At 40.6% G+C, this 25,603-nt stretch overlaps 1 protein-coding gene across 1 annotated transcript in view; it reads right to left on the bottom strand.

Moving 5' to 3' along the window:
• The window catches only part of LOC124858255 (solute carrier organic anion transporter family member 5A1), a 50,765-nt gene extending 25,420 nt beyond the window's left edge, over positions 1–25,345 (bottom strand). Inside the window, exons 1-3 of the mRNA XM_047350201.1 lie at positions 25,212–25,345; positions 24,583–24,768; positions 23,338–24,367 (exon numbers count right to left, since the gene is read on the bottom strand). Coding sequence (XP_047206157.1) covers positions 23,338–24,343 — 1,006 coding nt within the window. The 5' untranslated portion in view covers positions 24,344–24,367; positions 24,583–24,768; positions 25,212–25,345. The remainder of the gene's footprint in view (positions 1–23,337; positions 24,368–24,582; positions 24,769–25,211) is intronic.
• Between the last annotated feature and the right edge of the window lie 258 nt (positions 25,346–25,603).

The raw sequence follows: 25,603 nt of genomic DNA, 5'->3' as shown, positions 1-25,603 counted from the left end.
TGCCACTTGATTTTCTGTTGCTACCAGGTTAGGTGATTTTTGCAGTCAACTCAGGTCTGGATAGAGACTCAGCTGCAGCCTGTGAGCTGCCTCTTCCACTAAACCTGACAGGATTTCATAACAAATAAAACCAAGTGACAAATTGAGATGAACTTTATTACAGTACAGGGGAGCCCTTAAATCGCTTCCTTTGCTAAAAAGCCATAAACCAACATCATTTCTGCACATTCTCTCCTAAGTCAGATACACCAGGTGCCCAGTCAGTTGCCAGGCAGAGGTTAAGCACAACGTATGGTCCTTTGGTTGACCTCCAAACTCCCTCCCTCCAGATTTGGCCATATTTTACGCCCTTTGGCGTGATTACATAACTCCGTATTGCTTCTCCATCCATCATGTTAACAATGTTCTGCCCCACTGGAGGACAAAAGGGGGTCATAAACCGTGCCTTAAGCCTTGCTCTGTCCTCCCCGCTTGGCACCAAGGGAGAATAGTTTGGGATCATTGGCGTTGGGTTTGGGAAGCCGCGTTCGGGCCTAAAGGGGTGGAAGGCTGCAGAGCTATCGGACTGAGGAATATGCTGGCACAGCAGCAGCATACGCTCCATTGCACACAAAAGCCTGACACACACGGCTTTGGCTGGGGAGACGTCACAAGGCCACAGGGGGTGCATACCAATGAAAAACGCATGGTGCCCACAAGCTTGCTTGAATTACACAAAGGACCTTCTTGAAGGACAAAACATTAAAAACACTTTACGGCTTTCTGCATGTTTACAGGTAATGGATCTTTTATACCAAGATGGCAACTAAATCATCTTTGCAGACAACTTGGGGAAGTAATTGCTTCCCAACAATGTTCTGTGCATTGGAGATGCATTGAAAGATACAAAATGTTTTCTTATACCTCCACAAATTCTTACCACATACAGAAGTGGAGGGTGTATGACAACAATGTTAAGAATGAAAGGAACATGCTTACTGGGTGTTACAGTGCATCGCCAAGCCTAACTTCCAGTGTAATGGATTATTATATTAGTGTGCGGCTGTAAAAGATAACAATATTTAAAACAAGATGCTAAAAAGCGAGAAAAGCGAAAGAAATGAGAAACGGATGTGATAAAAGCAACATCAGAAAGGGTTAACATGAAGAAATGTAGGCAGAGATGCAGTCTGTGGTGACTGATCCTGCTGTGTAACGGAGTGGTAAAACTTGCTCAGCATCATCCCTCTCATATCTAACCTTCAGGGACCAGCAATGTTCTGTTGTCTCTGCTTTGCCTCCTCCGCACTCTCAAAGAGTTCTGCTGCCACGAGCAGCACTGACTCACTCTGAGCTCGTCTGAATGAATGACAGCAAGAGTGGGGGTAAAAAAAAAAAAGAATGAGCTGAAAGAATTGGTATAACTGCCTTTATATGAGAGGAGCTACTATACATTTGTTACTGGTATTCTGCCTGGGTTTTATAGTTATCAAGGCACCAAGCTGCTACCATAGGATCCATGGCTGAAAGTAGAATCTGAAACTGCATTTCAACAAAATAAAGTCCCCCTCAGTCCCACCAACCCTTTGCTGACCTTCTGTCCTCTGCATCCCTCAACACAGATTTCTGAAACAAAGCAACTAACCCGATGAAAAAGCCAACCTAATAAACCAGCTGTCCAGTACAATGATTATTTACAATGGAAAAATGAGCCAACTTTATTACATTTTTGAGATTGTATGTGATACAACAACACAAAGGGGCACAAAATTGGTCAGAAGTGGCACAAAAGTTATTCACAGCTCAGTCAGGTAGGATGGAAAGCATCTGTACAGCAATTTTATAATAATAATAATAATAATATATATACTTTATTGATCTCACAATGGAGAAATTGTCCTCTGCATTAAAGCCATCCGTAGGGAGTAGTGGGCTGCCATTGTGTGGCACCCGGGGAGCATTCAGGAGCTGAGGGTCTTGCTCAGGGACCCAGAGTGGCAGGCTGTGGGATTCTAACCAGGGTACTTGTGGCCCCTCCATGATGCCCTGCTATCTAAGAATGCCCTGTATTCAGCTCCATCAATCATACCATCAACTCTGACTGACTGCTCTGCTCTGTCCATGTGGAAGAAAAACATCCACACAGAATAATGCTGCCCCCACCATGTTTCACTAGCGTATTCAGAGTGATGTGCAGTGTTCGTGTTCCACCACACATATCGTTTGGCAGGTAGGTCAAAAGGTTTAGTTTTGGGCATGACCAGAGCACCTACTTTCTGTCAAAATAAGGTGAGATCTTGCCATGTAATCCATACTGCATTTAGTGTGCTCACAATTAACCCCATGGAAGTTATAACAAAAATATCCTTATGTGTGGTGTGTGCAATGTTCTTATAATCAAGCTGGGAAACTGGAGAGGCATGTATGAAGCCATGAATTATCTGTCTTATGTTTTCTTAAGCAAAAGTGTAAACAATTATAGCCAAGGAAGGATGTATGATGATTCTATATTTTTGTATGTACTGAATAAAGGTTAGTTGATGATTATACCTTTCACATGTAATGATTAAAGTTAGTAGATTTTGATCAACAAATTAAATGATGTATGATAGAAATGTGGTTAAGAACTGGAAAATGAAGTGATGTGATGATTTTGAAACAATGTTTTAAAAGCTAAATATTGAAAGCTAAAAATATGACATGTATAACACTGTGCAAGGTTAAAACTGAGCAGAATAGGGGAAGAACTGTAGATGACTACATCTCATCATGGGATGATTGGGACTTTCTGAGAGCCAGATGACTATGTCCCAGTATGGGTTTTATGGGACTTTTCGAAAGACTAAGAGGCATAACGTCTACATTGAGCAATGATCATGAGGTTGAAATAAATGAGTGTACAACAACTAAGTTTCCTAATAAGGGCTTGACAGAGGAAGACTTCAAGCACTATAAAAGCAATAAAAAAAGAGGAAACAGGGTTGTATTCCTCGCAGAAGATCAGCGAACAAGATCGGAGAGATGCCACAGAGGAATCAGAGGACCAGAGACACAGCCCAGCTGATCGACTGCATTTAACAGAGAATCAACCCGTTGCCTTTGAAGGACTGTGCCTCATAATTAGGAATCTGATTTCATCTGAAAGCTTTTTTATCCAGACAACAGAAGTAAACTTGATCGGTGAACAGCTGATTGCTCCAAGATTCAGGCATCTGGAAGTCCTGAATCAACCTCATTTACGTCTCTGGGTTTCCCTCAACTCTTCAGCCCCAGGAAACCACTGCCTTTGGGGACGAAGAACAACAAAGATCCAGTTTAACCATCAGGGTTTGGAGCATCAGTACCTGCCACTTAAAGGAAGAAAACTGAAGATTAAGTCGTATTCCCTTCAAGAAACCACTCGTTGTCACCAGAAGAAACATCTCCATCAGGTTCATGGATGAGTCTCCGTCTTCAAAAGCCTCTTTAAATCCACTAGTTTCAGCATCAGGGAAAGACAGGTTGAGTTAATTGATTCATTTAAGCTGTTACTGACTCCTGCCAAAGCGTTACTAATTAAAGCAAGCATATAAAATTCTAGTTCATTCGTGGACATTCAATTATTTGAGTCACTATACTGTTGGTTTTTCAGTGGTGGTAAAAAGTCTTGTTGCCTGGTTCTGAGATGTAATAGGAGGTTGTTATAGGTTGCCTTAGCCAAAGGTTTGACAAAACAACACCCTTGAAGCTTGTTCCGAGCTACTAAAATTAACCTAGCCCATATACCAAGTGCCAGTTGTAAATTAGGGAATGAGCAGCCGTGAACAAAAGTGACTGTCGAAGGTGTGGATGACTGCGAGAGGCTACTCGGTCACCCGGACCTCCAGTTGAAGAAGGGTGAGACTTTTGGATGTAGGCTGTCAGAGGCTAGGCGAGTCATTTCCCGACACCAGCTTAAACAGAACTTTCAGTAAACCTATTTAGTAAGACCTCTCAGGTTTGGGGAGGTCCGGACCCGTTGGATGAAGAGCTGGATTGAGCAAACCCTTTTAGAATTAAGGAAGTAGGAGGGAGGGGTTGGCTCAGTGGACAACGAAACATGGACAACATGCTAGCTCTGTCCCCTACATGGCCTGTAGTAACCTGCAAAAGGAACTTCAGATGGCTTCATTTCAACAATCATTTTAATGAAGGTCAGATTTGCACAGTGAATGACAAAGTCATCCTGTTGATAGTCTCCCATTTGAGCTGTGATTCTCTGCAGCTCATCCAAAGGTACCATGGGGCTCTTTGCTAGCTTCATGATTAATGCTCTCCTTGCCCAGACTGGGCTAAGATTAATTGATATTGTTTACTGATAAGGTGACTTCTTAAGACAGGTTGTTGGATGGGATTTTATTTAGTAGTATCAAAGTAAAAGGGGCTTAATATAAATGCTCACCACATTTGCCAGATTTTTAATGATTAAAAACTTACTATTTGTCTTCCACTTCACAATTATGGGATACTTAAATTTAGGTTTGTGGTTGCAATGTGATAAAATGTGAAAAAGCTAAAAGCTAAAAAACGTTTGTAGGCACTATGTGTTAAATGTACTTCAGTCTTGCTTGTCTTGATTTCTATACATTCCTCCCCTTGCCAGCCTTCAATATGTGCTGCAGAGGCTCGATGCTGGCTCTGTAATTCCTCTCCTCTCTTTGGTTACAGACTTTGCTTTAATGAATGATGCACCGCTCCACCTGCTTATTAGCCCACAAAGCCAAGTCAGGCTTTAAAAAAGCCCTGGCAATGGAAGGCAGACAGCAATGCAGTGACCTCGAACTTATCTTCAGGGTATTACGAAGAAGTTGTCTGATTACTGAAAAAGAGATGCAATCACATTATCTCCAAAGACGTTCACAAGAGGCATGACACTATGATGTTCAGTATGCAGAATTATGATTTGCCTATTCTTTCTATCTGAGGATATTTTCACACCAGCTCTGTGACAGAGACAAAATCTGAATGAGCTGTTCTGCTTCATGCAATAACATCAGCTCTGTGAGACGTGGCAGCACAAACTTTAGGACTCTGATTTGCTGCTCTGGAGAATTCAGCCCAAAGCCAGAAGCTCTTTGCGGAGAGCAGCTGCAGGTGACAGCTATATGATAGATGATCCTTGCGGATACTGTTGTTAGAAAGAGAGCACAAATCCTCGGTGTATCCCTGTGTTGTGGGCACAACTGCAGCCATGTGACCTCCACTCACCCTTTGACGCACATGAGACAAGAGGAAAATGAAAGACAATGAAAAGGGGGAATGACGGCATTGTCATGACAGGTTGCTGACATAGCAGTGTCTTCTTACAAGTCCTCACCTTACTTTTTAATTCAGAGGGCATGTATGGGGGCTGTGGCCTCTTACACACAAACACACACACACACACACGCACACAAACATACAGCAAAGGTACAGCAAAAAAAAAAACATTAATATGCTTCTTGCTCTTCAGTACACAGCAAGATCTCTGCATTGTAAATAAGAAAACATGTCTTCTTCAATTAAATTTGCTACCTTGGCTGTCCTCTTTGTATGTGAGTCCTACAGCGCAGGTTCTCATGACCAGAAATTGACCTTTATTTTCTTTTTCTTTTAATTGTGGAGGTTTTTGCACTGACAATCCAATGAAAATGATTTATGTGTGTAGGGAGGGAAGTGAACCATATGGAAATTAAGAGGCAGAATATGAGATGAACAGAAAAAAAACAGCTATCAAATCTAACAATACAATTGATCACCAGGCTCAGTAAATTAAACCTGACTTGGATTTTAAGACACAAACAATGCACCATACAGTGTGTATGTATGGTGTGCTATCTGGATAGAGAATTAATGGATAAATTCTAGGCAACTGCCAATTTCTTTTTAGCTCATGAACCAAAGGGAACCCAAGGTCGTTTTCTTGGTCTATTTTTAGCAGTTGATTAACTGAAACCACTAATACAGGTCCTTCTCAAAATATTAGCCTATTGTGATAAAGTTAATTATTTTCCATAATGTCATGATGAAAATTTAACATTCATATATTTTAGATTCATTGCACACTAACTGAAATATTTCAGGTCTTTTATTGTCTTAATACGGATGATTTTGGCATACAGCTCATGAAAACCCAAAATTCCTATCTCACAAAATTAGCATATAATAAAAAGGGTCCCTAAACGAGCTATGAACCTAATCATCTGAATCAACGGGTTAACTCTAAACACCTGCAAAAAATTCCTGAGGCCTTTAAAACTCCCAGCCTGGTTCATCACTCAAAACCCCAATCATGGGTAAGACTGCCGACCTGACTGCTGTCCAGAAGGCCACTATTGACACCCTCAAGCAAGAGGGTAAGACACAGAAAGACATTTCTGAACGAATAGGCTGTTCCCAGAGTGCTGTATCAAGGCACCTCAGTGGGAAGTCTGTGGGAAGGAAAAAGTGTGGCAGAAAACGCTGCACAACGAGAAGAGGTGACCGGACCCTGAGGAAGATTGTGGAGAAGGGCCGATTCCAGACCTTGGGGGACCTGCGGAAGCAGTGGACTGAGTCTGGAGTAGAAACATCCAGAGCCACCGTGCACAGGCGTGTGCAGGAAATGGGCTACAGGTGCCGCATTCCCCAGGTCAAGCCACTTTTGAACCAGAAACAGCAGCAGAAGCGCCTGACCTGGGCTACAGAGAAGCAGCTCTGGACTGTTGCTCAGTGGTCCAAAGTACTTTTTTGGGATGAAAGCAAATTCTGCATGTCATTCGGAAATCAAGGTGCCAGAGCCTGGAGGAAGACTGGGGAGAAGGAAATGCCAAAATGCCAGAAGTCCAGTGTCAAGTACCCACAGTCAGTGATGGTCTGGGGTGCCGTGTCAGCTGCTGGTGTTGGTCCACTGTGTTTTATCAAGGGCAGGGTCAATGCAGCTAGCTATCAGGAGATTTTGGAGCACTTCATGCTTCCATCTGCTGAAAAGTTTTATGGAGATGAAGATTTCATTTTTCAGCACGACCTGGCACCTGCTCACAGTGCCAAAACCACTGGTAAATGGTTTACTGACCATGGTATCACTGTGCTCAATTGGCCTGCCAACTCTCCTGACCTGAACCCCATAGAGAATCTGTGGGATATTGTGAAGAGAACGTTGAGAGACTCAAGATCCAACACTCTGGATGAGCTAAAGGCCGCTATCGAAGCATCCTGGGCCTCCATAAGACCTCAGCAGTGCCACAGGCTGATTGCCTCCATGCCACGCCGCATTGAAGCAGTCATTTCTGCAAAAGGATTCCCGACCAAGTATTGAGTGCATAACTGTACATGATTATTTGAAGGTTGACGTTTTTTGTATTAAAAACACTTTTCTTTTATTGGTCGGATGAAATATGCTAATTTTGTGAGATAGGAATTTTGGGTTTTCATGAGCTGTATGCCAAAATCATCCGTATTAAGACAATAAAAGACCTGAAATATTTCAGTTAGTGTGCAATGAATCTAAAATATATGAATGTTAAATTTTCATCATGACATTATGGAAAATAATGAACTTTATCACAATATGCTAATATTTTGAGAAGGACCTGTATGTTACCAGCTGAATTATAAAGAAGTCATAACACAACAGAGAAAAGGTGCTAATGTTAGCAAGTTCTTTAAAAAACCTGTTCGCATCAAAACATCGTCAGCAGGAGTACATTGTTAATTTGTTGAAGACTATATTCGAATCTGATATGGTTCCTTGAACAGTAAAATTTCACTATACTGCAAGTGCTTCCACAGTCAACAGATCTCAATCCAACAAAGCTCCTTTTGGATGTGTTCGAAAAGGAGATTTGCAGCATGGCGGTGACAAATTTGCAGCAACTGAGTGATTATACCACATCAATAATGATCAAAATCTGTAAGGATCTAATCCAAAACCTTGTTGAATCTATGCAGCGAAAAACTTAATACAGTTCTCGAAGCAAAATGAGATCCAACCCGGTATGAGGTGCACCTAATAAAATGCCTGGTGAGTGTAGAAACACTCATTTTAATATTTGTAATGTTCCCCCTGATTGTCAATGTTTCACACAGCTGATTCTTAAAGATTCTATCTTCTAACCTAAGAAACAACACCAGTCTAGACCCATAAATGGGTACAGAACCCAGCTTTCAAGGTCAACCTCTGTACATTGCAAACTACTGAAACCATTAAACAAGCATGTATAGCAGGTATACATAGCATATGCATATACATTGCAGGTCATATTTTGTAGGACTGAACTAAGCAAAGCACAGACCCCCATCCAGTGAGAACAGGCAGGTACAGATCCAGAGGATTGCTCGATAGGGCCTTGTGAGCACTGCTTGAACATCAAAGAAGATCAGCCTTTCAATTCAAACATTCTGGCACCTCAGAGTAATTTTGTACCCTTTTATCTTCAGACATTACAGTATAAACCCCTTGAACAAAAGTATGGTTGTTCACAAGAGGCAACTGAAGGCTGCCCTCCATGCCCTAACCTTTTCTACACTCAACTTCTGAACCTAAAATAATCAACTCAGTGACTCTCTGTTCATGTGGCTTTGGATTAGCATTTATTTCCTGTGTTTAACCAAACCCTCTCACTGGACAACAGTTCAAATCTTTGTCACAGCGCATAAAAACATCAATAGTACACTGCATTAATTTTTCATTCAAAGATACTCTCCATGCAGAGGCTCCCCACACACACTTTGCTAAATCAAATAAGAAAAAAAAAAGGTGAACGGAGAGGTTTTCTCTATTTTTAGCTTCTCTCTAGTTGAAGAAGATAGCCTGAGGTAACAGTCAGCCAGGGAAGCAGCACCAACACCACAAGCATTGCAATTTTCCTTTTTCACTGGTTTCACATCCAAGAGCAGCAATATGCTTTGCATGGCAAATATTAACTGTTTAAACCAGCGAATCAGCTGCTCCACAAAGAAAAAGGTGTAGCATGGAGGTGCTCTCTTTAGGGACCCATTCCACCCACAGTTTTCCTTTAGTGTGCATTAAAGAGGTCACATTTCAAAAACCAAATCAACATTTTCTCTGATTCTATTGCTGTTGTAAGGCTTCTGGAGCTGCACTGACAGCAAAAGATGGTAAATCTGCTGCTGTCAGAAATTTGACAAGCTTGAATTTATTTAAGGAGCCAACGGCTGTGGGAGCATGAACGAAGGCAAAGGCTCCAAATCAAGTGGAAGGATGGAGATGGAGAAAAACCCAGTCAGTGCAGTGGTGCATAACAGGTCAGAGCCCAGCTGCCCATTCTGCAGGGCTGCATGAAGATATGTGACTGGGCCTCTGAATATTTGAGTGTCAGAAGGGCAAACTCTCCACAGGAAATTTATTTTAATAAATACTCTGGAAATAAGATTAGGTTATTGGACTGATAGTTTAGAACAATAGCCTTTAACTGAGTTTTTGGGATTATTATTAACAAATGTGCTTATATTTTTCTTTTGTAAATTATTCTCATTGATTCCCTTTTGTTTTATAATATGGTAGGAAATCACTACATACCCTGTTTCACATAAGAGGTGGAGATTGCAAGCTGCTCAAAATTATAGTATTATCATTCCTACTGTTTGAAAGTCCTGTCATTGAGATGCCAAAAACTGTGAATGGAGTTTTCTCTGGCTGAATGACGACACCCCCCACTGGATGCTGCACACTGTTGATCAGCAGGCTAAAGGAAGGCTACATGACATTTCACTCTCCTACGAGAACAACTAATTTTGATGTTTGGAGATATTTTTTAGTCATAAAAAACACAAACAGTCACACAGGGGAACCTAATATTGCTCTGCCTATTGCCCCTTTTCCACTGGCTCGATTTGGCCCTACTCGACTCCACTCGGCTCGCTTTGCGAGCGTTTTCATTACAGTTTTTTCTGTACCTGTACCTACTTTTTTGGTCCCTGCTCCTGAGCAGGTACGACCGGGGCTGAGTAGGTTACTACATGTGACGTGACTAGACTGCTGTCACTGATTGGCTGTGGGAGGAGGAGAAATGAGAAGGTTTTCGTTGAGACAGTGCAGGGAAAAGTTAATATAACTCAAGAGCAACTACAATAATAAGTACAACAGTAGCCGGTGCAGGTCATACATGTAATTTTACTATTTACAGATCATAAACCAGGCCTGAAGGCTGACAGAAAAGAAAAAGGACAAATCATCTTTCTGAATTACACGCAACCTGGCCACTGTATTTAATAACATCCTAAATCTGCTGATTCAGAGGCACAAACATTTCCCCAAAACACACAAAACAATACCACCATGAAACAACGCGTTTGGTCGGACATTTTTTAATGGTTTTAATGGTTTAGCAAACCATTGTCTGCAGGAGGAGAGAGGAGGCAGAGAGCAGCTGCCCCGTAATCAGACTGCCTGCATCGGACCAAACAGGAGGACAAGACCGCTGAATCTGCCGAGCACAAATATGCAATATCCAACCTAAAACTAACTTCAAAGGTCATAAGTCTGCGGTTTTGTGGTTTTGAGTCCTTGTCCTTGTTATTGTCATGAATAAGACAAAAACGTCCTCATAAAGCCCAAAATTGTAACTTCTTCAGGCAAACTCTGCAGCATTACCATCCAGACAGCAGCGTCTCTCCTCCCTGCTTCTCCTGCCACACCGCCTCACATCAGAACCCCTGATCCTCATTTTATAAGTTCTGGCTGGACTGTGGTCCAGATAATTATCCCAGTGGATCATTTTAGACATAAACATAAGACATTCTTGCATATACATTAATACAAACGTTATTAGTATTTAATTAATTTATGTTTTTGTTTTCTATTTATTTTTTATCATTTCACGCAGATTACTTTAATGTGACAAGTGACACAGTAACGTTAATAGCAGAACAGCACACTACACTCATGGCTGGAGACGGGGCTTTAGCTGCCATAGCTTCACTCGTTGGCGGGTCAGTGGAAACACAACAGTTACCGTACCGAGTAGAGCAAAACCAAGTGGGGTGGAGCCGCCCCAGCTAAAACGAGCCAGTGGAAAAGGGGCTAAGTCCTGTTAAAGTTATACTGTTTTAAAAACAAAGTTGGTAAGCACCATGTCTGTGCAAGCTTCTTATAAAACATGTAGCAGCCAGTGCATCAAATTAACCAGCTAATATGAGCTTGTTTTAGCCATGCTACTCTAATAGTAGTAATATTCAGCACAAAAAACTAATTTACTTGGAAAAAAACTACATTTTGTAAGTTTTTAAGTCTGTATTTTTTGCTCAAGTCTATGTACCAAAACACATTAAAAAAAATGTTGTCCATAACGTTTTTACAACTGAAATCAATGTCATTATAATTTAATAGCAGTAGAAATAATCATTGCTTTTCTGTTTTAAATTAAACCAATTAAATCACATTAGAGTTATGTTAAATGTACATGGTATTACAATACATCATCATCACAATCAGCTGCCATCATCTTTTTGATTTCAGAAAATACATTTCCAATCATATACACTATATTTCAACAAATTGTGGTTTGGAACTTGTACAGACCAACGTTGCCATTAGGCAACGTTTGTAGTTGCATGACCATAGTTCTTTACAGTACACTATGAGTAGATTATAAATTACTAGAGGTCCCTATAGGTAAATGGTCTGCACTTGTATAGCGCTTTTTTCAAGTCCGAGAACTCCGAGAAGAGTTCTTTACACTGAAATCAGTGATCCACCCATTCACTCACATCATACACTCTCACACCGACAGTGATAAACTACATTGTAGCCACAGCTGCCCTGAGGCAGACTCTCAGAAGTGGAGTTGCCATACAATCAGCTCCACCGAGCCCTCTGTCCAAGGACAATGACTGAAACTGACGGAGCTGACGGAGCGGTTACAGGGGGAACCTCTACCACCTGAGCCACCGTTATCAAAGCAACATCTCCAAGGTGGGCGGGAAATGAAGCATGGGCTGTATGAAACTTTTCATAGCAAATGGCTTTTTTTACACTAAAAGGTCGGGTGGGAAATGAGCAACATTGCAAAAGGCAAAGGGGCACATGACCAGCATCCCCACACACAGCCATGACAAAGCAATTGGGGGTGAGTTAAAATCTGTTTAGAAGACCTTCTTTTAGCAACTTAAATTCAAATATCTGGTCCATCTGCCTTGATTTTTGTGATGCACGCAGAAAAATGCATTACTTTGAAATCTACCCACCTGCTGAGTTTTTGTAGCATATGTGGTTGAGACTGGCACTTTCAATGATAACTACTCCCCTTAGCCTTACAGTTTGCCTTTATGAAGGCCAGTTGTAAAACACACAAAAACATGACAATTATTTGCAATGTTTGAGAATACTCTAAAACAGTACATTTAATTCAGTTTTTCTTTCCCTGAAAGCCAAATTAGGCTCCACATTTCCCATTTGATTCCACACAGGAGCACCATTCAAGGCCAGAGCATATAAGGAATGTGTTTATTCTTTTGTGTCTCCTCTGCTTGAAATTGCTGCATGTCCTAATAGCTCTTAGAAGCCTTTCACTCACTGCCACATTTAGTAAATCTCTTTATTTAATTTGTCTAATCCATCATCTTTAGTGGATTTCCAGCTAATCCAACTTTCTCTTAAACAAAAACACATTTTATCAGCTAAACTAAATGCATATGGTTGAAAAATCTGTTTAAGGATTCTTTTTGAAGTGAAAGCGATTATATATTTGAAGTAAGATTAAAATAGGCTTAAGGGCCAGGCAGGGAAACAGAGTCAATCATTGAGCTGTTTTTTTTTCCCACTTAGCTTCTTGTGGAGCTGTCAAGTCAAAGCACTATTCTAGGTTAGGATTGATCATCAGACTTGTGAGATTCAAGAACAAAAGGTTTTTAAAGGCAATTTTATTAAGAGAACTGACTATCATATGGAGAAAACTCTTGTAATCATAATTTATCCAGAAGAATATTTGTAGACAGCTTTGGGTTTCCTTTATCTCCCTTTTGGCCAAAGTGTGCCCATTTTTGGGTTTTCCGTGCATATTTTATCTTTCAGCTTTGGAGAGGCTGTCAGATAAGTGTTAGGCCGATGAGTGGCCATGAATGAGACATGTAGGCCGGGGGTAGAGCCATATTATTCTTGGTGAGCTGCGAGTGTGAATCGATTAGAGCAGCTTGGGTTTTTGTTGCCACAAGCTTGCACCTGCAGCTTTTCAGACTCTCTCAAACAGCAGACATGGCAAACAGCGAACTGGTTCCGGTGCTGAAGCTGTGTCCTTTCAGCTTGAGCCAGAGTTTTGCCATCCTAAGACTATTCTATTCCGCCAAAACTGCTCTAGGAGTGAAAATGAACCAGAATCACTGTAGATCCCACACCTGGTAAAGTTCAAATTAAAGGATTTTAAATAGTCATCATGAGGTCTTGTACTTATAATATTTAACATCCTTGCCTCAATGTGTGCTTCACAGTTTCCTGTTGTCTCTAGAATCTTTTTCTTTAGTAACAGTGAGGAAACAGTATGTATTTTTAAAAGTGTAAAAAAAGATAGGTAAGCTTTTGTTATCAGGCTACAACATATATGCTGCCAGTGACTTTTAAAAATGTCTATTCTCTTTTGAACTGCATATGAAATAAGTACTTGGTACATTCAAGTACAACTCAAAGACTTAGTACTAGTTTACTTACTACTGTTAAATGGCTATGACTGATGCTCAAACAAAATTAAACCAACTTTCAATGTATGTTCGTTAATGATGTTCAAAACTGATTTTCCTTCTAAATCATCTATGTGTCTTTAGCAGATAAAGGAAAAGAAAGAAAGAAGTCCAGAAGAGATTTGTATTGATCATAATATTTTGTGCAGCAATAATCTAACGCTCTCCACACCAAACTAATGCAAGAATGACGGTTAATAACATACAGGAGACTAAAAACCAGAGGTGGGTAGTAACTAGCTGCATTCACTCAGTTGCATTTACTTGAGTAATCTTTTAAAATAGTTTACTTGCAAAAATAGTTTTACTGCACCAAACCTTTTACTGATACTTGAGTAGTATCATTATGAAGTATCACTACTCTTGCCTGAGTAAAATGTCTGGCTACTCTACCCAATGCAAATAACTTCAATGGAAGAAGAACAAGGATGTTTTAACCAAAAATGCACCAGATGCAGGCCTACAAAGTTTATGTTTAAGTGGGACTTCTTTTTTTGCTCGGTCTTCATTATTCTGCTGTAATTTTCTCTCTGCCGAGACTGCGGTGCCATTTGGGGATCAAGTGAATACACACTAAACAGTATATATTGTCACTAGAAGTACTTTACCCTGTTATAACATGTACGTATTAGCTATTGTAAGTAGTGATGTCAAGCCTTGTTATTTTATAAATATGTTATGCTTTTGTATGTCTTTTTTTTGTTTAACATACCACAATTTGCACATGCTACTCTTAATTACCTAGCATACTTTTTGGCTACTCTCCCCGCCTCTGCTGAAGACCAATTTGCTTTTTGAATCAATAGTGCAAACAACAGCATTGACCATTTTCAAGTGCATTTCTTGTGGTATAATGATTTTGCTACAACATATTGATAAAAAAAAAAAAATCAAACCGCTGTTCACCATTGATGAAGTTAAAAAGAAGGTACACAGTGTTGTTTGTTTCTCTTGATAAAAATGTACCAAAAATGTAGCCAACTGTGACTTTAAAACATTTCCTCATATCAGCTGTGTCTCTCTGTACAGTAGGAATTTTTCAAACAATGTTCTAATTAACTCTTATATTATAGTTCTCAATTTTTATTTTATTATTAGTTTTAAAGAAGATAAAAAAGTACCATTTGCTGTTTACAGTGGTTTCTATTTGCTGTTGCATCACACCCGCACTAAACTGCAACTCAAAAGTCACAGTAAGCAGTGAATCATGACTTCTGTGTGCTGCTACATTCCTACTTCTTAAGAGGATTGTGCAGTGAAAAAAACATTTTGTTTTTGAATAGTATCAGGCACCAAAACCATGTGAATTGATTTGCTTTTTATAAGCTGCAACTCATGTGCTATTACAATTTAATTAGTTTACATGTATAGGTTGAAATTTATATCATGTCTTTGTATTTCTATATATTATTGACCAATTACAAAGCATCAAACATGAATGGGAGCAATAATTGATCAGCATCTTGACCAAGAACACACAAGCTGGGAATTGAGCCGTCAACCTTCCCAAAGACAATGCCCTTGTGACCAACAGTCAAATACTAGAGAAGCTTTACTTGTGTGGCCATGATTTCTTTTAAAACAACCAGACAGAAAAAGATTATTGTGCACAATGCTCTGCAGCTTAGGTACCTTATGCACATGGATACACAAACGTTCCTGTCAAACGAATGAATGAAATTACAGTTAATGGCTCCCATCTCATCTGACATGTCTATGCAGGCGCAGATGTTCAAACAATATGCTGTAGCTGTAGGAAAACCTGAAGTATACAAGGAAACATTGAGTACATCTACACACCAAGAACAACTCCCACAGTTTAAAACCTAACAAAACCCAAAGTGCAGGTGCACCCCCATCCCCCAACAGAAACCCAGCTGTATCTTCTTTTACCTCATTCACACCGACTTCTACTGGCTTATAAACAACTCTATAAATGTACAACAGGAACAAATGCAGCATATATTATAATAGCATAAGTCTATGTATGCACCACTCCTTTCCTGCTTCCGCCCACTTAGAAGCTAACTGAATTGTGGACGCCTCACCTAAAATAAAAGTTGAAATCCATTTCTAAACTTGGCAGGTAAGATAATCCAGAACAATGTTAAAATCTCACTGCACAACACAGAGCCAAATGTCATCACCATTTCTACACTTCTAAGGGTACATTTACATTTTGACTCATAATGCATAATTTCCTACAACTGCTATGTATGTGAATGTGTGCATGCAAGGTCAAATAAATTATTCCCAAAGGTTAGGTCAAAAAATGCTTTCAGCCATACCATCTCAATCAAAGAGAGGTCCATCTTGTTCAGGAAGCTCAATGCAGAGTGCAATGTGCTTAAAGCGAAGCAGAAAAACTCAGGGTCAAAGGAGGCTAACATCTAAACGATATGATGACAAATTATACTGAATGTGACAGTCTGTTTGATTTCTGCAAGAAGATGATAAGTTTTAACTACATCCTTAATATCGTCTTCTTTTTCACCAAATCATTTAACATTTACATAAAATTTATGAACACGTCTCTCGCCAGTGGTTTTCCATGACTTGCAGGTCATCTGAGCAGCGCAGAGGTCAAGGAGAACAATAGCCAGACTACTTCTACCCCCCCATCTCTTACAGCAAAATAACACTCCCGCCAATAGCTTAAAGGATGAATCAGCGTGGAGAATACACTTAAAAGGGCTGAAAACATGCACAAGTAGACAGGAAGAGAATGTAAAGCCGAATGGAAAGAAATAAAAGTTGATTCTCTTCAGCGTGTTGGACAGCACGAGCTGATGCAGGTTAGATCTGTTGAATACCAAAGCAGCTTAGTCAACACATGATAGCAGCAGCAGTCTTGATACTCATCAGAGAACATACTGATCCCATAGCAAGAGATAAACAAGCAGCAACTACAGACAGAAACGTATTTCTTGACTGGACACAACAAGCGAGGGAGGTCGAGTTTGTGCTACAGAGGCTGATTTAGACTTTGAGGTTAAAGGACTTGAAATCACCTCAGCCTGCAGAGATGAAAGCATTCCTTGTGTCCGTTTTTTCAAATGAATATCTAATCAAAACATGTTCATCCTGTTGTTTTACGTTTCAAGAAACAAACATTTAAGAAACATTAAGTCATAAAGATGACATACCAGAGAGTGGAAATAATTGGGAATGTGAAATATTTGTTTCAATATCTATTTTAATTATGAACGCCAGTAACTGAGCAAAGGCAAAACAAAGCCTAGTTCACAAACAAGGAAACCACTTTGCAGCCCTTGGAATAATTTTGTGTGGCCCTCGACTGCCCCACTAGCACACCCAGTTTGATGCAGAGCAACGAGGGCAAGATATTCACCGATAAATTAATTTAAAAATTAAACATGTTAGGTGCACCACATAAACTATGCATGTTTTATTAACCATGATTTTGTATTTTAATTTCAAGGCTGTGGAGCCACGCCTACACCGGGAGAACATGCAAACTCCATGCAGTCCTCCTACGGTAAAACAATCATTTAAATTTGTCGGTTTTTTGTACACAGTCAATTTTAACAGTCTGAACAGCCAAATAATATACCACAAAATTGCTGTGACTTATTTTAGTGCATTGATTTATTTTTGACAAACTATTATATATTTATTTCCTGGGACACCAGAAAAAGTCACTAGATTTTTACTTGCTCAGGGGCCAGAAAAGTTGCTAAATACGGTGACATAGTTGTGAAGCTGGCAACGGTGGTTCAGCTTTGGTAAGAGGTGAAAGTGTGAGTCACAGATGTTACAAGAAAAGAGCACACTTTGACAGCGCAGTATCTGAAAACAAGTGTAAAACAAAAAAGGTAGCATCTTTTTGATAGGGTTTTTCTAATAAAATCTAAATTTAACAATACATTTTATTAATTGCAGAGGCATAGGATTAAATTATTTCAAAAAACAAACAAAAAAATACATTTTGTGGCCCAAATATACCTTTAACTTGACAATTTTGGCCTGTAAGGCAAAAGGTTTGGTCGCCCGCTCCACCTTTTTCAGTGGTTGGAATAAATATCAATTAGCTTACTTGTAATTGTCCCTTAAATCAGCCAAATACGTTAATTGCTAAGTTTTTAGAATTAGAATTAAACAACTTCAAATATATTTTACAAGCCACTAACAGCCAGAACCTATGACAGAAATGGTGGCAAAAAGGCAACCATTATGAAAGAATATCAGCCTCAGCTTCCTTCCTGTTTACCTTAAAAGAATAGCTTTCCTGTCATCACCAAATGCACTTAAGGCAATTTCCTGAAAAAACTTCCAATACTGTCAAAATAATTAAGCTACAGGACCAAAAATGTTATTAAACAACATTGTAACAAAATCTAATCTACACTGCGACCCTTGCCTTTAGAACCAAACACACCTCCATATCTAACCATTCTTTCTCTCCTCCAATAAGTCCCTCCTTCTGCTCCTGCAGGGACACGTTTAAAAGCACATGCTATCACTGGTGGCGCAAGATCAGCCTCACAGAGGTCAGCAATTCACACGAGGAGTCATAGTAATTGTACAGTAGCGGCCAGAGCTGTCCGTCCTGCCATGCACGCGCAGCTAAAAAAGGTTGTCTGCTGCTGAGTAACCCTGACTGCGCTCTGGGAAAGGAGCGATGATATTCAAGCCGTCTGTGAGGAGAAGCCAAAGGGACAGTGATGAAACAGAACTGGCCTGCCATCTATATAAGCGTGCCAGCTTTTTGATGGGGCCATACCTTAAATCTCAGACTGAAATGTGATCCTTCATCTGGATTGGACAGACAGGGGGCTGTAGAGACAAGTTCCCCAGGGACAGGTGTGTGTGTGTGTGTGTATGTATTATGCATCTGCCTTGGCTGCAGCAACACAGAACAGCACAAACGCTTTGATGAGATCGACTCCTGCCAGGGCAAAGGCAAACACTGAGGTTCGACTGCAAACTAGCACTCCAGTGGTGTTTTTCCCTTCAATGTGCAGGAGAATGTGCTACACACACTTCATTGGAACATACTGAGAGCAAATGTTCTTTCTAAATTTGTCCACATGAAACACACCCCTTGTGTCCATGTGAGCGTGTCTAAGTGCACACAGAACTGCTCTTCAGAACCTCTCGGTGGATGTTGAATCTGTCCTCATAAATAGGTACCCACCTTTTTTTTTTTATCCCTCCTTCCTTACAGACTCAACAAACCTGCTGTGTTAAACACTGGCTGCACCCTTCGCCCGTCATGAGTGCCTAACACACATGAATAATGCAGAAAACACCAATCACGCCCACGTGCATTTTAGTTTTCTGCACTGCATGCTTGTTAATGCAGAGACAACCAAGGGATCCATTAAACTCACCCTGCAGAAGAATATGCAGCTCTTCATTCAAAGAGACTGCAAAGTTTAGATGGCGAAAGATAAAAAGAAAAGAAGTGCATACAAAGCAATGGGACTGCATTTTAAAACATATTGTGGGTGCATGTTTGGATCACCCCTTCTGAATTTTAATGTAAACACAAGGCGACAGTCTCACGAACCCAATCACTAAAGTCATTCCATACTGAGAACAACTTATCAGCATCATTTAATCGTAAATCTCAACCTATTCTTATGACCTCAGATCACTAGCACTGTCTGGAAGCAGGAATAAATCAGCGTCTGGACATCGAGAAAAATATTTATTCATCAGTAACATCTTGGAGACGTGGGCTTGAAGCGGAAGGAGATGACGAACAACCTGAAACAGCAATACACAAACACGAGATATTAAAGTTAAGTTTGTCCTCCTTTTATACAAGTGTTAATCAGCTGATCTGATACAACATTTAGGTCAAATACAGTGACTTCGTTCACTGTAGGAACATGAAAAGTGTTATGTAAAATGTAAAACCATCAATATGGGGGACAAACTATTTTCTCTAAAATGTCTAAAAAGTCTTCATATTCCCTGAACTTTTTCCACATTTTGTCACATTACAACCGCAAATGTCAGTGCATGTTATGGGGATTTTATGTGATTGACCAACGCAAATTAAAGCAAAACTGTCAAGTAGAAGGAAAATAATACATGGTTAAACCTTGTTTACAAGAAAAAATGTCAAAAGTTTGGTCGGCATTGGTGTTTAAATAATTCCCTTGTAGCTCTGGCTGCATATTTAGGGTTGTTGTTCCTTTGGAAAATGAACCTCCACCCCAGTCTCAAGTAGGATACTGTTTTATAACCCAACTGCCTCCACAGAACAGCTGTATTTATACAAAGATCGAATTACATGCAAATGAACTTGGTTGCACTGAATTTTATTGAGATGTATCAGAATAAAAGGGGCTGAATACAAATGCATGCCATTTTTTTCAAATATTTATTTGTAGAAACTTGAAAACATCTCAACCCGCTCCTTTCTCTTCACAATGCATTACTTTGTGTAAAGTCCCAAAAACACCTTGAAGTTGATGGTATTAATAGAATAAAATGAGATTAGGCTCAAGGCAAATTGAATACTTTTGCAGGGTGCTGTATTGCTACAGCAGTGTGGGTCAGGGGCCTTTGTGTCTCTCCGGGGACACGAGAAGTACCCCTTTAATGTAAATCGCATTGTCCTAGAAAAACAAGCAGCTCCCCTCTGAGCCGCTGCAAATGGAGGCGGGCTTTACATGCATAAGGTTTGAGGGGAAATCTCCTACAGCTATGGATAGCCTTTATCTGGATATAGTGCGTTTGGAGAAATATGGAAATTGGTTAGGGGATTTTTTTACTAAACAGAGATGTATATGAAAAGATTCAGCTTCTTTCAAATTAAAACAGAGTCAGAATAAGACTCAAAAAGGGTAAAAAATAGCCAAAGAGAGCAAATAACACGACTGACGTCTTGTTACCATGGTTATCCATGTGTCTGCAACAGAAACCAAGGACATTTTTCCTTCACTTATCTGCTCTCTTTGCCGTCATGTGAGAACAAATCTCTGTTTTTCCAAACACTTCTTTACTGGAAGGAAGCAGATGATCCCACTGCAAGTCTTCTGGCACAGCCACCAAGGTCATGGCAGTAAGTGTAGTTTCGAAAAGAAATCTGGGCTAGGGTCTATCTGTAAGCACTGGTGTACCCAGGAAAAGAATGTGTCGGAGGATCTTTCCTCCTTGTTTTTTAGTGTACGGTTCAATAGCTATGCTGCACTTGGTCCTCGTGATGCATGGGTCCAATCAATACTGGGTCTCAAAGGTAGGCAGTGAATGTGCTACATGGGGCATGCAATGCTTCAATCAGGGGCCAGTCCTAACACTATTGTTAATATTGTACAACCGTCTTAATGCCATATGTCCAGCAGAGTTCAACAAAAACCCACACAAACATAAAAGGACTGAAAAATTGCAGAATGAAACAGCCGTGTTTGCATTAAGTCCATCATTCATAACTTGTGTCAACATTTTGGTGCTTCCATAACATTTTGTATTACAAATTATCCTAATAATGCCTTGCATAAGACTTCAACGCAACATGAACCTTTTTGTTTTTTGTTAGGTTACAGACACAATCTTCAATGCATTTAGACTCCCTTGGTCAATAATACCACCTTTGCTACAATTCCTGCTGCAGCATGTCTTTTGGGGTTTCACACATCTAGACACTGATATTTTTTTTTTGCCCCTTCTTCTCATTTTGAACAGAATAGCTCCAGCAGTCAGATTGAATGAAGAGCATCTCTAATGATCAATTTTCAAATCTTGCCAAAGATTATAAAATGATTTAGGTCCGAACTTTGTCTGGGCCACACTAACAGGAGTATACTTTGAACTAAATCATTCCACTGGAGCTGGCTAAATGCTCTGGGTCACTGTCCTGTTGAAAGGTGAACCGCTGCCCCAATCTTAAGTGCCTCTTACAGGTTTTCTTCCAGAATGGCCTTGTATTTACTTCCATCCTTCTTCCCGTCTTCTCTGACCACTTCTTTTTTTCCAGCTGTCAAAAAGCATTTCCACAGAATGATGCTGCCACCACCATGTTTCAATGTGCTTGGCATGTCCAGGGTAATGTGCAGTGTTACATTTTCCTCTACAGGAAAAAAAATACAACATTGAAATCCATGTGTCATCATCATCATTATCCCTCTTCAAAATCATGCACTACTTGGCCTTGTAGATCCCTTACAAAAAATAAAATAATAATAGGTTTAAGTCTCTAGTTGTAACGTGACAACATGTGGAAAATTTCAAGGACTAGTAACACTTTTTCCAGGCACAGTACAGTTGGAAATAATTCAGGCTCAACTGAAACTAAAGTGACAATGACAATTTTCTTTTTTGGTGGCCATTTGTGTGAGGTACTGTGCAGATTGTGGGAGTTATCCAAGTCCCAATAATGCAACAACAAAAGCCCAGACAGACAAATGGTGAGATTACGTCTGCAGTCAGGATCTCCTCTGTGAGCTATGAGAGGTATGTGAGAAGTAGCTCAACAATCTTAATTCAATGAGGCCACTAAAGTTCCAGCAAACCAAATAAATATATAGATACAATGTGACAAAATGCCTGGATGGTTTAGGGATGAGTACAACATCATGGACTAAGAGAAAACAACCTGTTAACACGTAAAACAGAGCAGCGCCCTGTCAGTTCTTGTTAGACAGGAGAGCAAGTTTCATTCCAGCTGCCAGCCTTTCCTAAGATCACATCAGTATTATGCACACTAACAGCAACACACGATTGGCCCATTGTTCATAAGCAACTTAGTTTGGCTTCTTCTTCGTGTCCATCGCAGATTTACCTCTGGCCTGCGGTGTCTGTGTTCACCTCAGTGCTGTGCAGAGGTCGCATGCCACTCAGATTAAATCAGAAGGACAAAAGCTTTGCATTGGCAAGCATGCATGCTTATACCGTCCTCGTCAACATGATGGTTATAAGCTGCCTTCTAAATCTAATCAAAAATATAACAATTGAATCCATTTTGATGGAAATGAAATCAGTTTGATCATTATTAGGAGCTCTGCATTCTTCCAGTCCATATGAGGAACAGTTTGTAGCTTTGACTAAGACTGGTGAAATTGCTGAAGCATAATTTTCTTATTCAAATAAATTACAGGGTTCCTAAAGATTTTTTTCTTTTCAAAATTCCAAACATTTCACAACTCGATTTTCCACAGTAATGGTCAATGTTTGTCTTATTTTGAAGTTTTATTATGATTTTACTTGAGATAATTTTACTGGCTGGTGCAGCGGTACAGTGCCTGGCTCATTCATAAAGAGGCTTCGGCCGTCGACACGGCTGTCCTCTGGTTTGAGACCCGGCCACGGCGACCTGTTCTGCATGTCTTCGCCCTTTCTTTAGCCCATTTCCTGTCTGTCTATTTTCAAATAAAGGCCACTAGTGGCGCAAAACAAATCTTAAAAAAATTATAATAAAATGGCTGGCGAAACAAATGGATGGATGGATGGATGGATGGATGGATGGATGGATCACATAGATGAATAGAGAATAATGGTCAAGTCTATATTTGTCCACACTGTTACACTGTATTAACTGCATTATAAACTCCATACTTTTCCAGCCAGAGAAGGATCCCTGAAATAAACCACCCATTTCCTTTCAACCCTGCAAATGCATCTTATAAACAGGATAAATTGGATTACAGGATCGACCAGAGTTATTCAGTCTGGTTGGAATGATTTCACATGGCATTAATCACATCTAGCTTGGCTTACCCAGGTATAAAGAAGCATTTTCTTTCTTCACGTTGTCATCCAGATAGGTGGGACCCAGGGTGTAGATTGGTGTCGACCCCATGCCAATGAGTATCTGGGCACAGATGAATAGTGCCACGTACAGGTTGTGCTCATTGCCCTCCTGATCTCGGGGGCACAATGCCACTTCCAGTTCCCGCCTGCTGCCATTTTCGCTTTGGCAGAGGCCTTCGTGGCCCGCTGAGGAGTTCATCTCCTGGATCTGGTAAGGCGGGGAGATGAAATGTGGCAGGGAGAACATTGCCGCCCCTATGGCTATCACGACGCCGCCCACAGCGAGCCAGCGTGGCCTCTGACCCCTGCCACCGAAGTAAGAGATAAAAACAACCACCAGCAGGCTACCGATGTCGAAGCAGCTGACCAAAAGGCCGGACTCGGAGCTGCGCAGGCTGTAACGCTTCTCAATGGTGGTGATGACACTGCTCAGGTAGCCCGAAACCATCAGGGACTGGATGAAGGTCAGGTAACACATGCAGAACAAGAAGCAACGTGAATCGCTCAGGATAATCTGCACACACTTCCTGGCTGGGATTTGGATAAACCGGCTGAGAGAGAAACCAAGTTTTCTGCCTCTGGAGCCTGAGGGCCTGTGGCCCTCCACCGGCATGGAGCTGCTTAGCCCCACCATGCTGGACACTGAGGGAGAAAAGTCCGTCCATGAGGAGGGGGACTCCGCCTGGCTGGACTCTGGGGTCTTCAGTTGGAGCACCCGGTTCTCTTCCACGGCCACACAGGTGCAGTTTGTGCCGACATGCTGAGGTTGTGCAGAGGAGCTGCCACCCTGCTCGCATGGTCCATTCAGGATGGGTAAACTTTTGGACTTGAAGTAGTTCTCTGTGGATACATACTGGTCCTGGAGCTCAGAGACCTCCATGGACTCGGACAGATCGCTCCCTGTCTCGTCGTGGTCTGATGAAGACATGGAGCAGCTGAAGTTGGATCCTGGTATCCGTGGTAACAGGTCCATCAGTAACCGGTGCACATATGGACACTGTGGAGATGCGGCAGGGTGGTGAGGTGGTGAGAAGACTGCCCGACCAATAGGACTGAGGCAGACTCAACCCCTCGGTTTATATTCATCATTTATTCCACATTTCTGATCCCAACAGAGACAGCTCCAGAAAAGAAACTCAGGGACTTAGACATCCTCAGAAGCATTTAACAGTTATGATAATGCTTTCTTGATAGAGAACAGTGTAGCATTACCTTGTCTTTTAAAGCTGAGCTTTTCTAGGGAGGGTTTTGTTCAGCACAAGTTGTCCTGGGGAATTAAACTGTACATGTTACCAATAAGAAAACGATGATGTCACATGTTGATGTTGACTTTTATGGCTCTTTGTTAGACAGCAGCCTGGGTTAAATATTTCCTTTGCCACATAGCTGTGCAGCATCCTAGAAAGAAAAAAAAAACAGTCAGTATGAAGACTTCTGAAGACGGAACATTTATAAAGCTGTAAAATCAAACACTTTATTTTATGTTGTTAAAATATGTTGTATTTTATGTTTTTTAAAGGATATCAAAACAGGATTAATATCCCTATAAGATTGTATACAAATATTCTAAAAAAAAAAAAACAACAACAACAACACTGACAAATAAGAGTGTTACTGTCAAAATATTATTTTTATATATATATAAAACATTGTATCTAACACAAAAATTTAATCCACGGAGAGAACAAAAGACCACGCCGTCCACACACCTCTCAGACACCACTTTGATAATAAAATCAAGGCAAATTCGGCCCGAGCCTCATTAAAGACACATATGCGACCTTAAACCCCTCATCGAGATAGATGGCGACAAGATACAAGCAGAAGGTTGTTATACTCACAGCGGACTGAGAGGATGGAGGTAGCCTGTTGTTCTCTGCTCAGCGGCCGCACACTGAATGAAAGCTGCTTGATGCGGATAGCGGCTGCTGCTGCCGGGAGGAGGAGGTGGTGTCTTCAGGGACTGTCGGAAATTCTAAAGATCTAACTTTCGACAGTAATTTAGAGCAAAAAAAGCAGTTGAAACGTGTTGTTATTTGACTAAACTTGCTGTAAACAAGAACATGCGTTTTCTACTGTCTAATGTTTAGGATTATAAAATCAGAAAGTTCGGTCGGGATTTATTGCTACTGTTAAAATGTATGCATCTTTAACAAAATATGAATGAATCTGACTCAGTGCTTTAGAACAGATTGAGGTGGTATTAATGGTAGGATTTTCACAGTAATGTCTT

This window comes from Girardinichthys multiradiatus, chromosome 21 (genome assembly GCF_021462225.1).
Source record: "Girardinichthys multiradiatus isolate DD_20200921_A chromosome 21, DD_fGirMul_XY1, whole genome shotgun sequence".
In the NCBI taxonomy this organism is placed as follows: domain Eukaryota; kingdom Metazoa; phylum Chordata; class Actinopteri; order Cyprinodontiformes; family Goodeidae; genus Girardinichthys; species Girardinichthys multiradiatus.
The sequence above is the reverse complement of the archived record's forward strand: the minus strand, read 5'-3'. Positions and strand labels throughout refer to the sequence as shown.